Consider the following 19,816-nt stretch of genomic DNA (forward strand, 5'->3'; position numbering starts at 1 on the left):
GGCCATTTAAAACAGCAACAAGTAGCGGCACCAAGCCGGAGATCAGCTGTAGTGATTGTAGCGAGCGAAGTCCAGAGTGACAGCGCTACCTGGGGACTGAGCGCTGTACAGGTACTCACAGAGACACTGCTCTCTCTCTCTGTGTCTCACTGACTGAACAAGTTCTGCTGTTCCTTTCCAGAACTGGAAGTGACCTCTCTATTTCTCTCTCTTTATCCAGCCGCAGTCTCTAATTACTGGGAAAGGTCTAAGTGTCATTTTATAGCCTGCCCGGGGGAAAGATGCTGTGTTCCTGTGGGTAAGATGGGTATAAAGGGATGTGCGTAATTGGGACTAGCTTAATGGTTATTTTTTTTAAAAAGGGTGGCATGGACAAAAGTTTTGACAAAGGGTCATCTGGACACGAAACGTCAGCTCTTTTCTCTCCTTACAGATGCTGCCAGACCCGCTGAGATTTTCCAGCATTTGGTCTTTTGGCGGCATGGACAAATTGGGCTGAAGGGCCTGTTTCCATGCTGCAAACCTCTATGACTTGTGTTCCTCACTGAGGACTTGTCCTGGGTTGTATGTAAACCACCCCCACCTGATGCAAACCCGTCTTCCTCTCATGCCCAAACCTCGGATGCCCGATAAGCTTGTCGAGACATTCTGACGGTCAGATATCACAGGTGCCAGAAGTTTACCATGAACTTTCTTGAGAGCAGCCAGACTGTGGTATCTCTGCAATCTGTGCGGAATGGGGAAGGAAAATCCTCCATGGGCTACTCCTACTTTTTGTGTTTGTGTGTTCATACTGACTCAGCAGCTATCTCGTGACTACTTTTGAAATGAAGGTCCTGGAGATGAGTGTTTCTTGTTGAGCCTTGATTTTTTTTTTGATCATTGAGTCAGCATCAACTCTCTGACAGAATATTAGGGGTGGCACAGTGGTTAGCACTGCTCCCTCACAGCACCGGGGACCTGAGTTTGTTTCTGGTTTGGGTCACTGCCCATGTGGAGTTTGCACATTCTCCCTGTGTCTGTGTGGGTTTCCGCCGGGTACTCCGGTTTCCTCCCACACTCCAAAAAAAAAGTGCTGGTTAGGTTCATTGGCCATGCTAAATTATTCCTTTGTGTACCCGAAAAGGTGCCAGAGTGTGGCGACTAGGGGATTTTCACAGTAGTTTAATTGCAGTGTTAATGTGAGCCTACTTGTGATTAACAAATAAAACTTTAATCTTACCCAGGCACTATCCCTGTAACCCCACGCATTTATCCCACTAATCCCCCTATCCCATACATCTTTGAACATTAAGGGGCAATTTAGCATGGCTGATCCACTAACCTACACATCTTTGGAAACGGGGAGAACATGCAGACTCCACACAGACAGTCACCCAATGCAGGAATCGAACCTGGGTCCCTGACGCTGTGAAGCAGCAGTGCTAACCACTGTGCCACCCTTTCCTGTCGTATCTACTGTTAGATTTTACAAAAAAACTTGCTGTTCTCCCCCTGCTGTGTCTCTCAAGCTCCTCAAACATAACCTCTTTTGCCTAGGTTTTAAAATTCTCAATCTTGCATTCAAATCCCTGGGCTCTCCTTAAATCTCTGCTGCTGTTCCTACAGTTACCTTGATCCTAAACTTTGGGATTCCCTTCCTGAAGATCTCCTTTTTAAGATTTTTCTTAAGACCTCATTCTTTGACCAAATGCTTGGGCACCGGTCTTAATATCTGCTTGGGTGGTTCAGTATCAAATTTAATTTGACTGTTAATGCTTGTGAAGCATTTTGAGACACTTATACTTTTGTTAAAGGTTGCCGTCTAACTCCACGTTATGAGTGTAATTTGTTTAAAGTTGTCAAGTGGGCTTACATTAATGAAGTCACTGTGAAAATCCCCTAGTCGCCACACTCCGGCGCCTGTTCGGGTACACTGAGGGAGAATTCAGCATGGCCAATGCACCTAACCAGCACGTCTTTGGGACTGTGGGAGGAAACCGGAGCACCCGGAGGAAACCCACGCAGACACGAGGAGAATGTGTAAACTCCACACAGTGACCCAAGCCAGGAATCGAACCCAGGTCCCTGGCGCTGTGAGGCAGCAGTGCTAATCACTGTGTCACAGTGGAACCATAAAGAAGGAGATAAGTGTTTAAGTTTTTATTTATCAGTGTGACAAGTAGGCTTACAAAGACTGCAATGAAGATATCGTGAAAATCTCCAAGTTGCCACACTCCTGTGCCTGTTCGGGTACACTGAGGGAGCATTCAGCATGGCCCAATGCATCTAACCAGCACGTCTTTGGGACTGTGGGAGGAAACCGGAGCACCCAGAGGAAACCCATGCAGACACAAGGAGAATGTGCGAACTCCACACAGACAGTGACGCAAGCCGTGTTTCGAACCTGGGTCCCTGGTGCAGCGAGGCAGCAGTGCTAACCACTGTGCCATCCTTTGCTAAATTGGGTCCTTTTCCTTTCATTTTGTGCTCAACTTTTGGGAAATATAGACTCGGAGGTGAATTGATGACAGGAGTAAGTGTACTGGTGTGGACAGTTTGTTTCGACAAAATAGATTGGCGGTGGTGGGGCCACAGTTTTGAATTAGGCAAAACCAGATGTGGATTAGACGTCAGGGTGTGATTTTTTTTTTTGGGGAGAATAGTAACTTTCTTAGCACAGACTTTCTCCTGTGTACTTTCACTGCTGATTCTCTAAATCCCTTCCTGCGTGAGCTAACCTGTTTATGGCAGGAGCAGAGATCACCTCTCCCAGAGGGCGGCACAGTGGTTATCATTGCTGCCTCACAGCACCAGGGACCTGGGTTCGATTCCCGGCTTGGATCACTGCCTGTGTGGAGTTTGCACGTTCTCCCCGTGTCTGCGTGGGTTTCCTCCGGGTGCTCCGGTTTCCACCCACAGTCCGAAAGACGTGCCGGTTAGGTGCATTGGCCATGTTAAATTCTTCCTCAGTGTACCCGAACAGGCGCTGGAGTGTGGCGACTCAGGGATTTTCACAGTAACTTCATTGCAGTGTTAATGTAAGCCTACCTGTGACACTAATAAATAAACTTAAATATTGTAACATTTTATCAGGGTGATCCACCTGAGTTAGTTTTGATTGTCCAGTGGGCTGGAGAGAACTTGTCCTGACGCCGGTCTGGATTTGCCATTCCTAGGGGATTACGTAGCTCTCAGCTGGCAGTAGGGGAGGACATGAATCACGATAAGCAAAGCATTGTTGTGTGCCACAGGCTGGGAGAACCAGAGGGTATGTTACAATTCATCAGATGAAACATGTTTCTGTTCCTACTGCTGACGGTGTTTTAGTGGTATTATCACTGCACGGGTAATCCAGCTGCCCAGGCTAATATTCTGGGAACATGGGATCGAACCCCACTATTAACAGTGGCCACGAGGGAAAGGGGGCGTCATTAATAGATCTCCCCGTGGACTTTGTGGAGTACGAACTATGCAAGAGGGATCTCAGAATCATAGAGTACTACAGCGTAGCGGAGGCACTTCGGCCCATCGAGACTGCACCAACGCATGAAACGCCCTGACACACCCACCTAATCCCAAAGATGTGTAGGTTTGGGGGATTAGCCACGGTAAATGTGTGGGGTAGTCAGTGCAGACTTGATGGGCCGAATGGCACTCCTTCCGCACTGTCGGGATTCTATGGATTTCATGTGCCTTGTTTGACCTTTAAGATCCAGTGTTTAGCTCCTCATTCCACTATCACTTGGAATGAAACAAAGATTCTTCCTTCATTCTATCATTAACCTTATGGTATCTGTTCTTTGATCTCCTGTAATCGTGTCCTTTTGTTCTAATGTACCGTGACATGAACATTATATGATTGTCCTCACTGATAAGAGCTATCAATTAGCATTTCTTCACCGTAGAATCTAACTGGCTGTTGAACATTCCCAATCTTGTTGAATCTCTGTTGTTTCCACAGCAAAATCTTCTCGCAGTCAACATCATAAACTGTTTCTCATCAGTTTATTTCCCAACGTTTCTGAAGGTTGCCACTCAAGTGGATAGAGCCGTGAAGGAGACCTAGAGTGTGTTAGCGTTTATTAACAGGGGGTTTGAGTTTAAGAGCCGTGGGGTTATGCTGCAACTGTACAGGACCTTGGTGAGACCACATTTGGAATATTGTGTGCAGTTCTGGTCACCTCACTATAAGAAGGATGTGGAAGCGCTGGAAAGAGTGCAGAGGAGATTTACCAGGATGCTGCCTGGTTTGGAGGGTAGGTCTTATGAGGAAAGGTTGAGGGAGCTAGGGCTTTTCTCTTTAGAGCGGAGGAGGATGAGAGGCGACTTAATAGAGGTTTATAAGATGATGAGGGGGATAGAGTGGATGTTCACAGACTATTTCCTTGGGTGGATGTAGCTGTTACAAGGGGACATAACTATAAGGTTCATGGTGGGAGATATAGGAGGGATGTCCGAGGTAGGTTCTTTACTCAGAGAGTGGTTGGGGTGTGGAATGGACTGCCTGCTGTGATAGTGGAGTTGGACACTTTAGGAACTTTGAAGCGGTTATTGGATAGGCACATGGAGCACACCAGAATGATAGGGAGTGGGATAGCTTGATCTTGGCTTCGGACAAAGCTCGGCACAACATCGAGGGCCTGTACTGTGCTGTACTGTTCTATGTTCTAACAGACATCACAAATGACTCATCAGGTGCTTTGGTTGGGCGTAGAACTTGCATTGCATCCCAAAACCACCCAAACCTTACTAAGGATCGCATTTATAGATAGTCATTAATGCAATGATGCTTATTCTATTCCAAACCCTGTATGTTGTGACTTGGGGGTATTACATCTGGGTCAGAAATGTCAAATAACTAATCCACACTTTTTATAAGCCTTTCTTGTTTTTATCTTATTCAGCCAAGCATGAGGAAGAGGCTGGCTTGCGTGCATTCACGCACAGACAGAGGAGCAGGCACCCCACTCTCATGTACATTTTCTTCAGCTTCTAGGCTGAGCTTACTCCTTTGTCCAGTATTTTTAATTCCCTTCCTCCTGCTCTCTTTAACCTTGTCCTTCTATTCCACCTAGTTGCTTCTCATTTTATATCCACTAGCATCTGGGCTACATAACCATCGGCGTGTACTAATACAGACTGACTTACTTTACCCATAATATCCTGCCTGTGCAAGCAGTTTTTGTCATGATTTTCATAAGATATCGGAGCAGAATTAGGCCTTTCGGCCCATCGAGTCCGCTCCGCCATTCGATCATGGCTGATATGCTCCTCATCCCCATTTTCCTGCCTTCTCCCCATTCCCCTTCAACCCATTACCAATTAAAAATCTGGGGATGCTGGAATCTGAAACCAAAAGGGAAAACGCTGGAAAATTTCAGCAAGTCTGGCAGCGTCTGTAAGGAGAGAAAAGAGCTGACGTTTCGAGCCCAGAATTCCCAGCTTTATCTTTGTCATTTCATTGAGAACAATCTCTGAGCCTGGAATTATATTGAGTTCAGTTCCTTCAGACGAAGGAATCGGGTTGGAGCTGAAACGTTAACCTCGTGTCAGTTACAGATACTGACTGATCCAATGTGCGTTTCCTGTTTTGGTGACAGGACCCTCCCAAATCTGCCGCTGACTTTACTGCTTTATAACATGACTCAGCCGAACCTACTCCACCCATTCATATCGTTCAGCCACCTCCTGAATCACCAAAATAACACCCCAGCGCAGATAGCCAAACACAACGTTCAAATACACAGCATTCCCTCTGTTTGTTTATTTTTACATTATGGCACTCCCAAATGTGCTTGAAGAAACTTAGTGTAATCACTCAGGAGTCAGCTGGAAAGGAACGGTGCCCCATTGCACAAAGTAAAACAAAACCCCCACAAGCCTGTAGTGAACGCTATCGGGTCCCAACCAGGATGTTACAATAATGGACCCGCTCAAGGGCCTGCTTTATAAAGGGCGCGGGATACGAGTTCCACCTGGTAAGGTAATTACCAATCACTCGGGGAGCTCGTATTCTGAGTCCTACTGGGAGGTGAGTCAGGGATTTCCCCCCCATGTAAGTCCTGGGGTTTATCACACTGACCATTGCTTTGTCTTCCTTGGCAGGGGTTGGTGCATCATGGACCAGATCAATCTCGTTGTATCCGGTGCGAGAGACGCCTACAATCAGGGGAAAACCCAGTCTCTGGAATTCCGCATTCAGCAGCTGAAGGCATTGGGGAGAATGATCACAGAGAGAAAGGAAGAGTTCTCACTGGCGCTCAAAAAGGACTTGCACAAGGTTTGAAACCTCTCTTGACACGCGTTCAGCCAGGTTGCACAAACCCCTTCGCAATCTTCCCTGGATTGCGATGATAATTGGACATGTTTCCATTCACTGCTAAAAGTATTTCAGTTACTTGCTCTCCAGTCTGGAGTGTTAATTTGGTTCCATCGCACCCTGAACAACAGAGTGTGTTAGTGGAAGGATCTGCGACTGGTTAACAGCCTGACTGACAGCAAAACCAATACTCCTTCCATAGGCTTAACCATCTTCACACCAACCCATTGGCTGGTTAGTCCTGTACAATGGGAAGGAGTTGTGGGCATTCACAACTCTTCCGGCCCTCTCTAACCTGGGAAATTCTATCTGGTCAATGATGGGGGATCTCATTGAAATTTACAGAATACTGAGAGGCCTGGATAGAGTGGACGTGGGAAGGTGTCTCCATTAGTCAGAGAGACTAGGATCTGAGGGCACAGCCTCAGAATAAAGGGATGACCCTATGGAACCAAGATGAGGAGGAATTTCTTCAGCCAGAGGGTGGTGAATCTATGGAATTCATTGCCACAGAAGGCTCTGGAGGCCAGGTCACTGAGTGTATTTAAGATGGAGAGAGGTTCATGATTGGTGAGGGGACAGAAGGTTGTGGGGGAAAAAGCAAGAGAATGGGGGTGAGAAATATATCAGCCATGATCGAATAGCAGAGCAGATTCGATGGGCCAAATGGCCTACCTCTGCTCCTATATCTTATGGTCTTATAACCTGTCTAGGTTTCTTGCCTTAACCGAATGTCAAGCCGTAGGGGAAGGGAAAGTGGGAAGGAGGTGTGTGTCTGTCTGTCGATTGTGCATCTACCATTGTTCTAGGATTCTGTTAGTGCTGTTGTCGCTGGCAACGTGATTGTCTGATCCTCCCCCGAGACTGCTGACTGGAATATTTAATGGGAGTCATGCCAGGGAAACAGCCAGGATGACAGAGAGCAGAAGTTACTGACGACCAGGGCATCAAAGGCAGCGCGGTTGATAAGATGGGCAGCTACAGAGTTATTCTGGTGAATGGAGAGCCAATGCTTTGTGCCATTGGGTGTTTGCAATCAGTTGTTTTCTCTCGGGTTTGGGGAGTGGGTAAGAAGAACTGGGACTGAACTAATTGAAGGTAATTACATCTTGCTCAGAAACTGAATGGGTCGGGGTGTGGAGGGAATGCAGGTGAAAAGTGTGGCAGCCCAGGAAGGTCACTGGCTTGCATATGAGTTATCTGAACACTGCCAGGGTGACTGGCACAGTGGTTAGCACTGCTGCCTCACAGCGCCAGGGACCCGGGTTCGATTCCCGGCTTGGGTCCCTGTCTGAGTGGAGTCTGCACATTCTCCCCGTGTCTGCGTGGGTTTCCTCCCACAGTGCGACAATCTGTGGATCAAGTTGATTGGCCATGATAAATTGCCCTTTAGTGTCAGGGGAATTAGCAGTGTAAATCTGTGAGATTACGGTGATAGGGCCTGGGTGGGATTGTTGTTGGTGCAGGCTCGATGGGCTGAATGGCCTCCTCCTGCGCTGTAGGGATTCTGAGGTACAATTGCCCTTTGAGCGAGCCAGAGAGTGAAGAAATCTGCTCCAGTTTCCTTTCTTGATAAACTACGTGGACTGTTACTAGAAATATCACTCAATGAGACTTGGACATTTCCATCTCCCACCCCTCCCTCATGGGTCAAACTACTTGTCCTGGATGACCGTAGGCTGCTGTCCTCTTTGAGGGGGAGAGCTGACTGGTGGTGATTTAACCCGAGGGTCACCACACCTCAGGCGAGGGGGCAAGGTTGAGAAGGCGGAGCCTCCTGTTTAATCTCATGAAGAATGGCTATTTAGATGAGATACTGAAAGCTGCTCCGTACCTGGGGGGCTGTGTTGCCTTGGGTTCCCATTCCTCCAATCTGAAACTGATAACATGAGTTGGGAATTTGTTGGGACTTTGCAGTCGGTATATATACCTCTTGAGGCTGGTATGAGTCAAAATACAGTCAGGCTTTATTCTCACAAGCTTGAGGGAGAACCTGACCCCTTGAAAGCGGAAGCCAAAGTTCTCTCTGAACACAAGAAGCGTGGACATTTATACATCAGGGTTCCCAATACAAGCCATAAAGCAAAGTCCAGTTAACAGTCCTTGGATCATAAATTATAGTTCCTTTAACAGCTTCTGATAGTCTCTGGATCATGGTTAGAGACTATCTGGTATCCTTGGGTCATAAAGCCAAATTCTCCTGGTAGTTGTAGTCAAGGTGCCACCTCTGGTCCCCTGCTCTTCCCGCAGCTTTTCCTTTGAAGTGACTGTGTGCGATTGCAGCTGTTCCAGTGGGAGTCCTCCTTCAAACGGCCATTCTCGCACTCCACCATTTGGTAGCTGCTTCCTTTATTTAAATCATACACAAGCCTACGGAAAAAGTAAGACTTACAACCCAACATCTACATTTAACTGTCTGTTTTATCAGAATGATATAAACAAGCAAGGCAACCATGAACAAATGGCTTATACTACTACCAGGAGCAATATAAACAAAGGGGAGCCTAGCCATAAGGAAGGGTTATGTTTATGATACATTCCAGGTACAAAGTCCAACCTTTTAGGTACAAAATAAATTGAGTACAAAAAAACATTAACCCTTTCCCTTCTTCACTTGGTGATAAATTGAGAACCACACGTTTCCAGAATGGGATTGACATCTTAGGAGAGCCGGCATTTTATTTTTTCTGGTGTAATTCCTGTTATAAATATTACTGTGGCTGGGGGTCCTACGCCGGGAGCTGAATCATCTCCTTTCCTGTGGCACTGACACTGTGTATTCAGCACCTTTGCTCTTCAGTCACGTTGATGGCAGGGAAAGTGCGGCTGATCCCAACCCTAAACTGAAAAGATATCCAATGTCAATGCTCCTGTGTAGTGTTGAGTGATGCGTGTGTTATGTGTGGGGGACATTGACTGTGTTGTCCTCGGCTGTGATGCCACACATGATCGAAAAGCCCCCTTGGGCGGCCACGCCCTTTCTTCTAAAATGGTCGCCGCAGAACAATACCCGATTCACCAGGGAGGGAGGAAATGGATAAGGGGGAGGCTGTGAAAGGGAGAGATCCTTAAAAACATTTTTCTTTCTTTTTGAATTTGCAGAATGCATTTGCTGTGGAGGTCTTTGAAATGACAGGCATTCTGAATGAATTGACTTTGGCTATAAGCAAACTGCCCAAATGGAGCGCCCCAGAGCACGTGTCCAAGAACATGATGACGTTAATGGACACTGTCTATATCCATCGAGAACCTCTGGGAGTGGTTCTGATCATTGGGGCCTGGAACTACCCATTGGCCCTTACGATCCAGCCTTTAGTTGGAGCAATCGCAGCAGGTAAGCTCTGGCTTCATCCCTTCCCAATCTCTGTCAGAAAGATCAAATGATAATCAGTGAATTATAGAATCCCGAGAGTGCAGAAGGAGGCCATTCGACCCATCGAGTCTGCACCGATCACAATCCCACCCAGGTCCTATCCCTGTAACCCCATGTGGGATTGTAGTTCATTTTTATTTTGATTGCTTACTTCCTTATGATTTTCCCAGTTATCTATCTATGCTGGATTTGATTTGATTTATTATTGTCATATATATTAGCATACAGTGAAAAGTATTGTTTCTTGCAAATTATACAGACAGAGCATACCGTTCATAGAGAAGGAAAGGAGAGGATGCAGAATGTAGTGTTACAGTCATAGCTAGGGTGCAGAGAAAGATCAACTTAATGCGAGGTAAGTCCATTCAAAAGTCTGACGGCAGCAGGGAAGAAGCTGTTCTTGAGTCGGTTGGTACGTGACCTTAGACTTTTGTAACTTTTTCCTGATGGAAGAAGGTGGAAGAGAGAATGTCCGGGGTGCGTGGGGTCCTTAATTATGCTGGCTGCTTTGTTGAGGCAGCGGCAAGTGTAGACAGTGTGAATGGATGGGAGGCTGGTTTGCGTGACGGATTGGGCTGCATTCATGACCCATTGTAGTTTCTTGCGGTCTTGGGCAGAGCAGGAGCCATACCAAGCTGTGATACAACCAGAAAGGACGCTTTCTCTGGTGCATCTGTAAAAGTTGGTGAGAGTCGTAGCTGACATGCCAAATTTCTTTAGTCTCCTGAGAAAGTAGAGGCGTTGGTGGGCTTTCTTAACTATAGTGTCGGCATGGGGGGACCAGGACAGGTTGTTGGTGATCTGGGCACCTAAAAACCTGAAGCTCTCGATCCTTTCTACTTCATCCCCATTGATGTAGACAGGGGCAGGCTCTCCTCTATGCTTCCTGAAGTCGATGACAATCTCCTTCGTTTTGTTGACATTGAGGGAGAGATTATTGTTGCTGCACCAGTTCACCAGATTCTCTATCTCATTCCTGTACTCTGCCTCGTCATTATTTGAGATCCGACCCACTATGGTGGTGTCACCAGCAAACTTGAAAATCGGGTTGGAGGTATGATTGTGGGGAATTGGAGCTGAGTCTGGCCTTGCCCTCCCTCTGAACTTGTGTTCATCACCCTGCACACAGTGGAGGCTTGGATAGTGATCAGGAGTCGAGAGGCTGGCTGATTTTTCTTCTTCCCTCCTCTCTCTCCAGCCCAACGACACTGGGATTGGCTGAATTCCAAACTGCTCCTTGGACACAGGAGAGTGAGTGGTGGAGCAAGAAATCCATGTATGCCTCAGCAATCCGTATTGCAGCAAATGAGGGCATCAGATCAGCCCGGCCAGAAACTCCAAGGAGTTTTATGAAGTTAGACTCAACCCTAAGTTTTACATGTTGATTTTGGCATGGGTGAGCCATTGGTGTTCCACTCCGGCTGTGATTCAACTGACCCACTGGGAAACTTTTATCAAACAAACTTTATTTAAGAACACGGTTAAAATCTAATAAGGAAAATTAGCGTAACTTTTACCATTTACGTGAATCAACCACGATATAATATCAACCTTAACAGTTAGGGCAGCACAGTTGGTTACTACTGCTGCCTCACAGTGCCAGGGACCCGGGTTCAATTCCAGCCTCAGGTCACTGTCTGTGTGGAGTCTGCACCTTCTCCCCGTGTCTGCGTGGGTTTCCTCCGGGTGCTCCGGTTTCCTCCCACAGTCGGAATGACGTGCTGGTTAGGTTGATTGGCCATGTTAAATTGCCCCTTAGTGCCAGGGGGATTAGCAGGATAAATATGTGGGGTTATGAGAATAGGGCCTGGGTGGGATTGTGGTCGGCGCAGACTCGATGGGCCAAATGGCCTCCTTCTGCATGTAGGGATTCTAGTTAACTATGATGTTCCAAGTCAAACAACACCCCATAAACAGACACCCCTTACTTGACTTGGCACAAAATAACTTGTACGTTTAAATCTTATTTATTAGTGTAACAAGTAGGCTTACATTAACACTGCAATGAAGCTACTGTGAAAATCCCCTAGTCGCCGCACTCTGGTGCCTGTTCGGCTAACAGTGAGGGAGAATTTAGCACGGCCAATGCACCTAAACAGCACGTCTTTCGGATTGTGGGAGGAAACCAGAGCACCCACTGGAAACCCACGCAGACACTGGGAGAACATGCAGACTCCGCACAGACAATGACCCAAGCTGGGAATCGAACCCGGGTCCCTGGAGGTGTGAGGCAGCAGTGCTAACCCACCGTGCCACCCCCAGTGCTTGCGTGTTGCTGGATTTTGCAGCTTTTCATCATCTGCTGCAAATTGGTCCTTTGACACGTAGGATGAAAACTCTGAAGCTTTCCAGTCCGGGAACTCTCAGCACACCTCTGGAGGGACAGAGACAGACACTGCCTGCCTCCACCAGCTTCTAGCTAGCAACTTACAGGCAGCAGAATTTCCAACTCTTCGAGACGGAAACGGGAAACAATGTTTTCTGTCACAAGTTCAAACAGCTTCTGAACAAGATGAAACTAAAACCTTGGGGCGGAATCTTCCCATCCCACTCGCCACGGGAATCATACCGGGCGGGATATGGACTATGCAAAGGTCCATTGACTTCGGGTGGGATTTTCCAGACTTGCGGCGAGTGCAACTGGAAAATTATGCCCTTGGACTTTTCTGTGGGGGAGAAAAAACTGTTCCCCAGGCAACACCTGACCTTTCAATCAATCCCAAAGGATCATTAAAACCCCAGGACACTGCATTAGCCCAGAGTAAAAACAAGCATGTTGTCCATTATATTGCCTCAGAATCAAATTAGAGGTTGCTGCTTGCTGACATTTCAGCAACAATGGGCGTCACGGTGGCACAGTGGTTAGCACTGCTGCCTCACAGCACCAGGGACCCGGGTTCAATTCCTGGCCTCAGGTCACTGTCTGTGTGGAGTTTGCACATTCTCCACGTGTCTGCGTGGTTTCCTCCCACAATCTAAAGATGTGCGGGTTAGGTTGATTAGTCATGATAAATTGACCCAAGTGTTGGGGGATTAGCAGGGTAAATATGAGGGGTTACGGGAATAGGAGCTGGGTGGGATTGTGGTCGGTGCAGACTCAATGGGCTGAATGGCCTCCTTCTGCACCGTAGGGATTCTATGAATCGAGCAGGGCTTGTCTGAAATAACTGCACAGTGTTACAGTTCAGGTCAGAAACTCAAGTGTTCTATGGAGCCGCCTAAATCTTAAGTTTTGGCTCTTAATTTGGTTAGGATAAGCATGAGATGTTTCACTTCAGGTTTGATTCAAGTGACCCACTAGGGAGCTTTTAGCAAACAGTTTATTTAAGAATATAGTCAACATGTACAGTAAGAAAATTAGCATGAAATTTTCTCAATTATAAACAAACAGTCATGATGATGTATAACCCTTAACCATGCTATTTACAATGTTCCAATCAAACCAACCTCCATAAACAACCCTTTAAACAGGTTCAATACATCAGAATCTACTGCTCACGTGATAATGGAAATTGGGTCCTTTGGTTGAAGTCTGCAGTTGAAAGTAGACTGTGGTTGTGATGCTTGCTAAGAGAATTAAGCCTCAAGATTCCATGGGTTTTGTATTAACAAAACATAACTTTACAAGATCAGAAAGATAAAGCCATCTACTATGGGCCGGATTCTCCGACCTCACTCGCAGGCAGGATTCTCCAGTCCCACCGCAGTGAATGAAGATTTGGCTGAGTGTCAAACTCTCTGATCTCGCTGGCAGTGGAGACGGGGTGTCCCATGTCGGAGAATTCCGGCCAATATCTATCTTCTTAACCCTGAATGTTAGAGGATATGTGATACATGTGAATTTATAGACAAACTTTGTGGTTGAGAACACACCACTCAATAACTGGGAGACGCAACCAAGACAGATTCCATGGATTTCACACCAATCCCAAAAACTATATCGTCTGTTGGGTCTTGGAGTTTTCAATGGCAAGGGAAGTCAGTCTTTCATGACATCTGTTTATCTTGGTAAGTACAGAAGGGAGAAAGGAATAAAAGGAAACTGTGATAGATTTGGGTGAGGTCTGGTTGGAAAGACGCCCACATGGAACACACCAGCATGGACATATTGACCCGAATGTTCTGTTTCTGTGCTGTATTTTCTACATAATACTTTGCCGGTTGCCAGTAATTACTTTTGTGTTACGATCCCGTTCTCAGGGAATGCCGTTGTCCTGAAGCCATCTGAAGTGAGTTGGAATACGGCCCAATTACTGGCGGAACTCCTCCCTCAGTACTTGGACAAGGTGAGTCCAGACTGGGGGGAGGGGCATTACAGTGATGGGAACACGTCAAGAAAACCGATTCGACACTGAGGACTGTTGTGTTATTGGCTTAGATACTGTGCAAGGCACCAATCACTCATAAGGGATTGGGTAAACACGTGTGGGTTCATTCAGTAAGGGGCGGCACGGTGGCACAGTGATTAGTGCTGCTGCCTCAAAGTGCCAGAGACCCGGGTTCAATTCTGGCCTTGGGTGACTGTCTGTCTATGTGGCATTTGCACGTTCTCCCCGTGTCTGTGTGGGTTTCCTCTGGGTGCTCTGGTTTTCTCCCACAGTCCTAAGATCTGCAGGTTAGGTGGATTGGCCATGGATTGGCCATGCTAAATTACCCCTTCGTGACAGAAGATGGGTAAATAAGGTGGATTACCCGTGGTAAATGCATGGGGTTACGGGGATAGGGCTGAGGGGAGGGTCAGGGTGGGATGCTCTTTTGGAATGTTGGTGCAGACTTGATGGGCCGAATGGCCTCTTTCTGCACTGCAGGGATTCTATGATTAGTTCGATGAGAACAGTTATACTTCTGTAAGAAGCTAGAAGATATCAAAACCGTGCTTCTTTTATTCTAATCATATCAGCAAATTGAGGGATAAATTAAAAGGCAGCTCCTCAAATAGATACTGTATCAAAGTAAACGGAATCCCTAATTAAAACTGAACCATCAAAACAAAGTGTGATTAAAGGGGTCGATAATATACCCAGTCCCCATGGTGCCCGCTGGGCGTGGAAGGCCTCGATCATGCCAGCGGATGCTGTCTGTTCCCTTTCCGGGAACACCCGGTTGTGAACATAGCGGGGCTGACAGTCGGGACTGTTGGTTCTGACCGTGAAGATGTGGATTCTTGAGCTGTGTCTCCCTGACGACCGCCGCTATTCCGGATGGGGGGAAAAGCTGCGGCTCAAAGCAACCGCGCTTCGGACTTTTATCGAGTCCTGGTAAAAGACGGGCAATGCCAAGAAGGAATTACAAAGATTCCTCTGGTCTAAAAACAGGAGCTGCACGTCATAATTCACGCCATGCACCTGGTGGAAGAAATACATCGGCAAGGCACACCGTCTAGGAGGGGGAATCAATGTAAAGGTATCGCTGCAGGGTCTGAAGGCAGAAGGTCACAATCTGGGTGCGAAGGCACACCGGCGCCTGACCACCCTCCCGAAGCGGGAGACGCAGAATCTCAGCGGTGACCCAGTGCAGCATTTTGTCCCAGAAGTCAACGTCCATCTTTAGTATTTTTGTGACAAATTCGGGGCGGGGGAACCAGCTAGCGGACCAGCTAGTATGACAGAATGGAGGCTATCAGCTGCTGTATGACCAACTCTTGACCCCTGTACGACAGCACTTGGAGCAGTCCTGTCCAGCCTTTGAGGCGAGCGGTGACTCTGGCCTCCAGCCCCTGTCCGTTCACCGGCTTCAATTCCTTAGCAGGGTAAAGATGGACTCCCTGCTCCTGCTCCAGATGAAAGGCCTGAGCACCTCCATAATGGGATCCATCCGCCACAGACCGACCAGGAGCCCAGAACAACTGTGCGTGTGTGCTCTGCTCAAAGCAAAAGTGAAACTAAGACTGGATCACATGACACCTTTACCTTCTAATTATGTCATGGGAAATTTGTCCAATGTTTAACATCACTCGCCCGCGTTGCTGCTGTTGAGGGAGAACTGAGAGGTGAAATTGTGTTGCCTTTGAGAGCGCAACTTGACGTAGGTGAGTGGGGTGGAGGGGGGCGGGGGAGAGGGAAACAGGGGACAGAGACCTGATGAGGGTCCATTTTGTTCCCAACCGTAATGACATCTGGCCCCTCTAAAGAGGGCAAAGAAATTGGAAATCGATGCAGAAAACAATGGGGCAGCCTGTAGACCCCTCAGTGTCTGAAAAGGGCCAGGCTATCGATTTGGGTGCAGACTCTCTTCACACAGAGAGGCTACGGGCAAAAGATGAACTTGCCTCAAACTCTGCTCTTTGGCAACATTTCCTGTTCCTGCGTCGGCAAACAGCAATGTCCTGGCGAGTTCTTACGTCAACTGTTTCCGAGTGAATGCTGCTTTTGTGAATTTTGTCCTTCATAAAATTGACAGCAGTCTACCTCACTGTGTTTTTCTCAGTTAGTGACCCGAGCTACAGCTCCTGTCCCGTCCCTGTCCTCCTGACACCTAACGTTGGAAATCGGAGCCCTCGATTCTTTGACCAGAGTGAGACTTTGATCCATTTTCAGATCCACCCCAAATTCCCAAAAATCTCTATTGATCCAATAATAACCTCTCCGCTGATGGGAACGTTTTCCAATCTTGTTGTTCGTTGTCTGAGAGCCTTGTTGGCTGAGCCTTGCTGCTTGATTGTTGCAATGCTGTGTCTCGGGGTGGGGTTGCCTCTGGTGGGGCTGACGTTCTGTTACCCTGACAAGGTGATGGGCCATGTTGCACCGTCAGCCATGGCTGAGTGCGTGGCACATTCTCCATTCCGAGTCAGACACACGAGTACACAATCTAGGCTGACGATGCAGCGCAGTGCTGATGGAGTGCTGGACTGTCAGAGGTGCCCTCTTCTGGGTGAGATATTAAAATGAGGCTCCCCCTTCACATTCAGGAGGATGCAAAAGATCCCAATGGTACTCTTCAACGAAGATCAGGGCAGCGATTACTGGTGTCACGGCCAGTGCTTCTCCTCAAACTAATATTGATTTAAAAACAGGTTCTCTGGTCGCCATTTCACTGCTGTGTATAAATTGGCTGCTGTGTTTCCTACATTACAACAGTGACTATGCTACCTTGGCTGTAACGTGCTGTTGGATGTCCTGTGGATGTGAGAGGTGCTGTGTCAATGCAAATTTGTCTTTCTTGGACTGCTGTAGTAGCAGCTTGATATAATTGACCCACAAAGAAAAGTACAGCACAGGAACAGGCCCTTCGGCCCTCCAAGCCTGTGCCGATCATGATGTCCTAACTAAACTAAAGAAAACCTTCTGTCCTTACTCGGTCTGTATCCCTCTATTCCCTCCCTATTCATGTACCCATCCAGATGCCTCTTAAATGTTGTTAATGTGTCTGCTTCCATCACATCCTCTGGCAGCGTATTCCAGGCACCCACCACTCTGAGAAATGTTCCCCACACGAATCCCTTAAACTTTCCCCCTCACCTTGAACCTGTGCCCCCTGTAATTGACACTTCCACCCTGGGAAGAAGCCTCTGACTATCCACCCTGTCTATGCCTCTCAGGGCAGTTAAGATTCAACCATCTGGGCCTGTGGCTGGAGTCTCGCACTTGTCCCGGTCAAGGTGAGTGTGACGAGTATCCTTCTCTAAAGGATGTTAATTATCCTGTTGGGTTTTTGCGACAATTGAAAAACTTTATGGTCATTTTTCCCGATGCCAGCCTTCGATTTCCCACATTTTGATTTTTCCCTCCGCTTGGCTGAATGGGGTTTGAACCCATGCGAGCGTTCAAGATTAATAGTCCAGTAACTGTGTGAGGGATAAAACATTTACCAGAACTTTCCTTTTTATCGGTCTTCAATTCACTGGAATTTAAAAGAATGAGAGGGATCTCACAGAAACTTCAAATTTTTACAAGACCAGACTGGGTAGATGTAGGAAGGATGTTCCTGATGGTGGGGATGTCCAGAACCAGGGGTCACAGTCTAAGGATAAGGAGTAAACCTTTTAGGACTGAGATGGGGAGAAATGTCTTCACCCAGAGAGTGGTGAATCTAAGGAATTCACTACCACAGAAGGTAGTTGAGGCCAAAACATTGTATGTTTCCAAGAAGGAGTTAGATATAGCTCTTGGGATAAAGGGGATCAAAGGATATGGAGAAAGGTGGGAGCAGGCTATTGAGTTGGATGATCAGCCAGGATCATACTGAATGGCAGAGCATGCTCGAAGGGCCGAATGGCCTTCTCCTGCTCCTATTTCCTGTTTCTATATGGAGCTGTGGCACGGATCTACCTGAATGGTGGAGTATGTTTGAGGGACGGAGTGGCCTAACCACGCCCCCTGTTGAGCGATTGACAGTATAACTGTGATCCTTGGGGGAGGGTAAAGTGATTTTATTGTTTTTTTTCTATCTTTACGCACCCTCCTCCATCAGGACCTCTACCTGGTCATCAATGGAGCAGTGGAGGAGACGACGGAACTCCTAAAGCAGCAGTTTGATCACATCTTCTTTACGGGCAGTACCAGCATTGGCCGGATTGTAATGGAGGCTGCGGCCAAACATCTGACCCCCGTGACCCTGGAACTTGGAGGCAAAAGTCCCTGTTACGTCGACACCGACTGTGATCTGGACGTCGCCTGCAGGTTGGTTTCTGGTTGCAAAGTTGTCACACTGCTGCAGTAAGCGGTGGCACAGTGGTTAGCACTGCTGCCTCACAGCACCAGGGACCCGGGTTCGATTCCCGCCTTCGACTCCCGTCTGTGCAGAGTCTGCACATTCTCCCCGTGTCTGTGTGGGTTTCCTCCGGGTGCTCCGGTTTCCTCCCACAGTCCAAAGATGTGCGGGTTAGGTGGATTGGCCACGCTAAATTGCCCCTTAGTGTCGGGGGACTAGCTAGGTTTCCTCCCACAATCTGAAAGACGTGCTGGTTAGGGTGCATTGACCCAAACAGGGCGTGTGGCGACCATGGGAATTTCACAGTAATTTCATTGCAGCGTTAACGTAAGCCATACTTGTAACTAATAAATAAACTTTAACTTGAGGGTAAATACATGGGGCTGCGGGGATAGGGCCTGGGTGAGATTGTGATCAGTGCAGACTCGATGGGCCAAACAACCGCCTCCTGCACTGTAGGGATTCTATGATTATGACTTGACTTTGGGCTTGAGGTTCATACATTTGCAGCAGTGCAGAGGGAACATTATCCAACCTGTATACAAAGAATAAAGAACAGTACAGCACAGGAAACAGGCCCTTCGGCCCTCCAAGCCTGTGCCGCTTCTTGGTCCAACTAGACCAATCGTTTGTATCCCTCCATTCCCAGGCTGCTCATGTGACTATCCAGGTAAGTCTTGAACGATGTCAGCGTGCCTGCCTCCACCACCCTACTTGGCAGCGCATTCCAGGCCCCCACCACCCTCTGTGTAAAAAACATCCCTCTAATATCTGAGTTATACTTCGCTCCTCTCACCTTGAGCCCGTGACCCCTCGTGAACGTCATTTCTGATCTGGGAAAAAGCTTCCCACCGTTCACCCTATCTATCCCCTTCATAATCTTGTACACCTCTATTAGATCTCCCCTCATTCGCCGTCTTTTCAGGGAGAACAACCCCAGTTTACCCAATCTCTCCTCATAGCTAAGACCCTCCATACCAGGCAACATCCTGGTAAACCTTCTCTGCACTCTCTCTAACGCCTCCACGTCCTTCTGGTAGTGCGGCGACCAGAACTGGACGCAGTACTCCAAATGTGGCCTAACCAGCGTTCTATACAGCTGCATCATCAGACTCCAGCTTTTATACTCTATACTCCGTCCTATAAAGGCAAACATACCATATGCCTTCTTCACCACCTTCTCCACCTGTGTTGCCACCTTCAAGGATTTGTGGACTTGCACACCTAGGTCCCTCTGTGTTTCTATACTCCTGATGACTCTGCCATTTATTGTATAACTCCTCCCTACATTATTTCTTCCAAAATGCATCACTTCGCATTTATCCGGATTAAACTCCATCTGCCACCTCTCCGCCCAATTTTCCAGCCTATCTATATCCTGCTGTATTGCCCGACAATGCTCTTCGCTATCCGCAAGTCCAGCCATCTTCGTGTCATCCGCAAACTTGATGATTACACCAGTTACACCTTCTTCCAAATCATTTATACATATG

At 47.5% G+C, this 19,816-nt stretch overlaps 1 protein-coding gene across 1 annotated transcript in view; it reads left to right on the forward strand.

Moving 5' to 3' along the window:
• Positions 1 to 19,816, forward strand: part of LOC144501220 (aldehyde dehydrogenase, dimeric NADP-preferring-like) — a 32,632-nt gene continuing 12,816 nt past the window's right edge. The window contains exons 1-6 of the mRNA XM_078224669.1: positions 1 to 111; positions 221 to 298; positions 6,088 to 6,262; positions 9,404 to 9,635; positions 13,875 to 13,960; positions 18,084 to 18,292. Of these exons, the coding sequence (XP_078080795.1) occupies positions 282 to 298; positions 6,088 to 6,262; positions 9,404 to 9,635; positions 13,875 to 13,960; positions 18,084 to 18,292 (719 nt within the window). The 5' untranslated portion in view covers positions 1 to 111; positions 221 to 281. The remainder of the gene's footprint in view (positions 112 to 220; positions 299 to 6,087; positions 6,263 to 9,403; positions 9,636 to 13,874; positions 13,961 to 18,083; positions 18,293 to 19,816) is intronic.

This window comes from Mustelus asterias, chromosome 12 (assembly GCF_964213995.1).
Source record: "Mustelus asterias chromosome 12, sMusAst1.hap1.1, whole genome shotgun sequence".
NCBI classification, from domain to species: domain Eukaryota; kingdom Metazoa; phylum Chordata; class Chondrichthyes; order Carcharhiniformes; family Triakidae; genus Mustelus; species Mustelus asterias.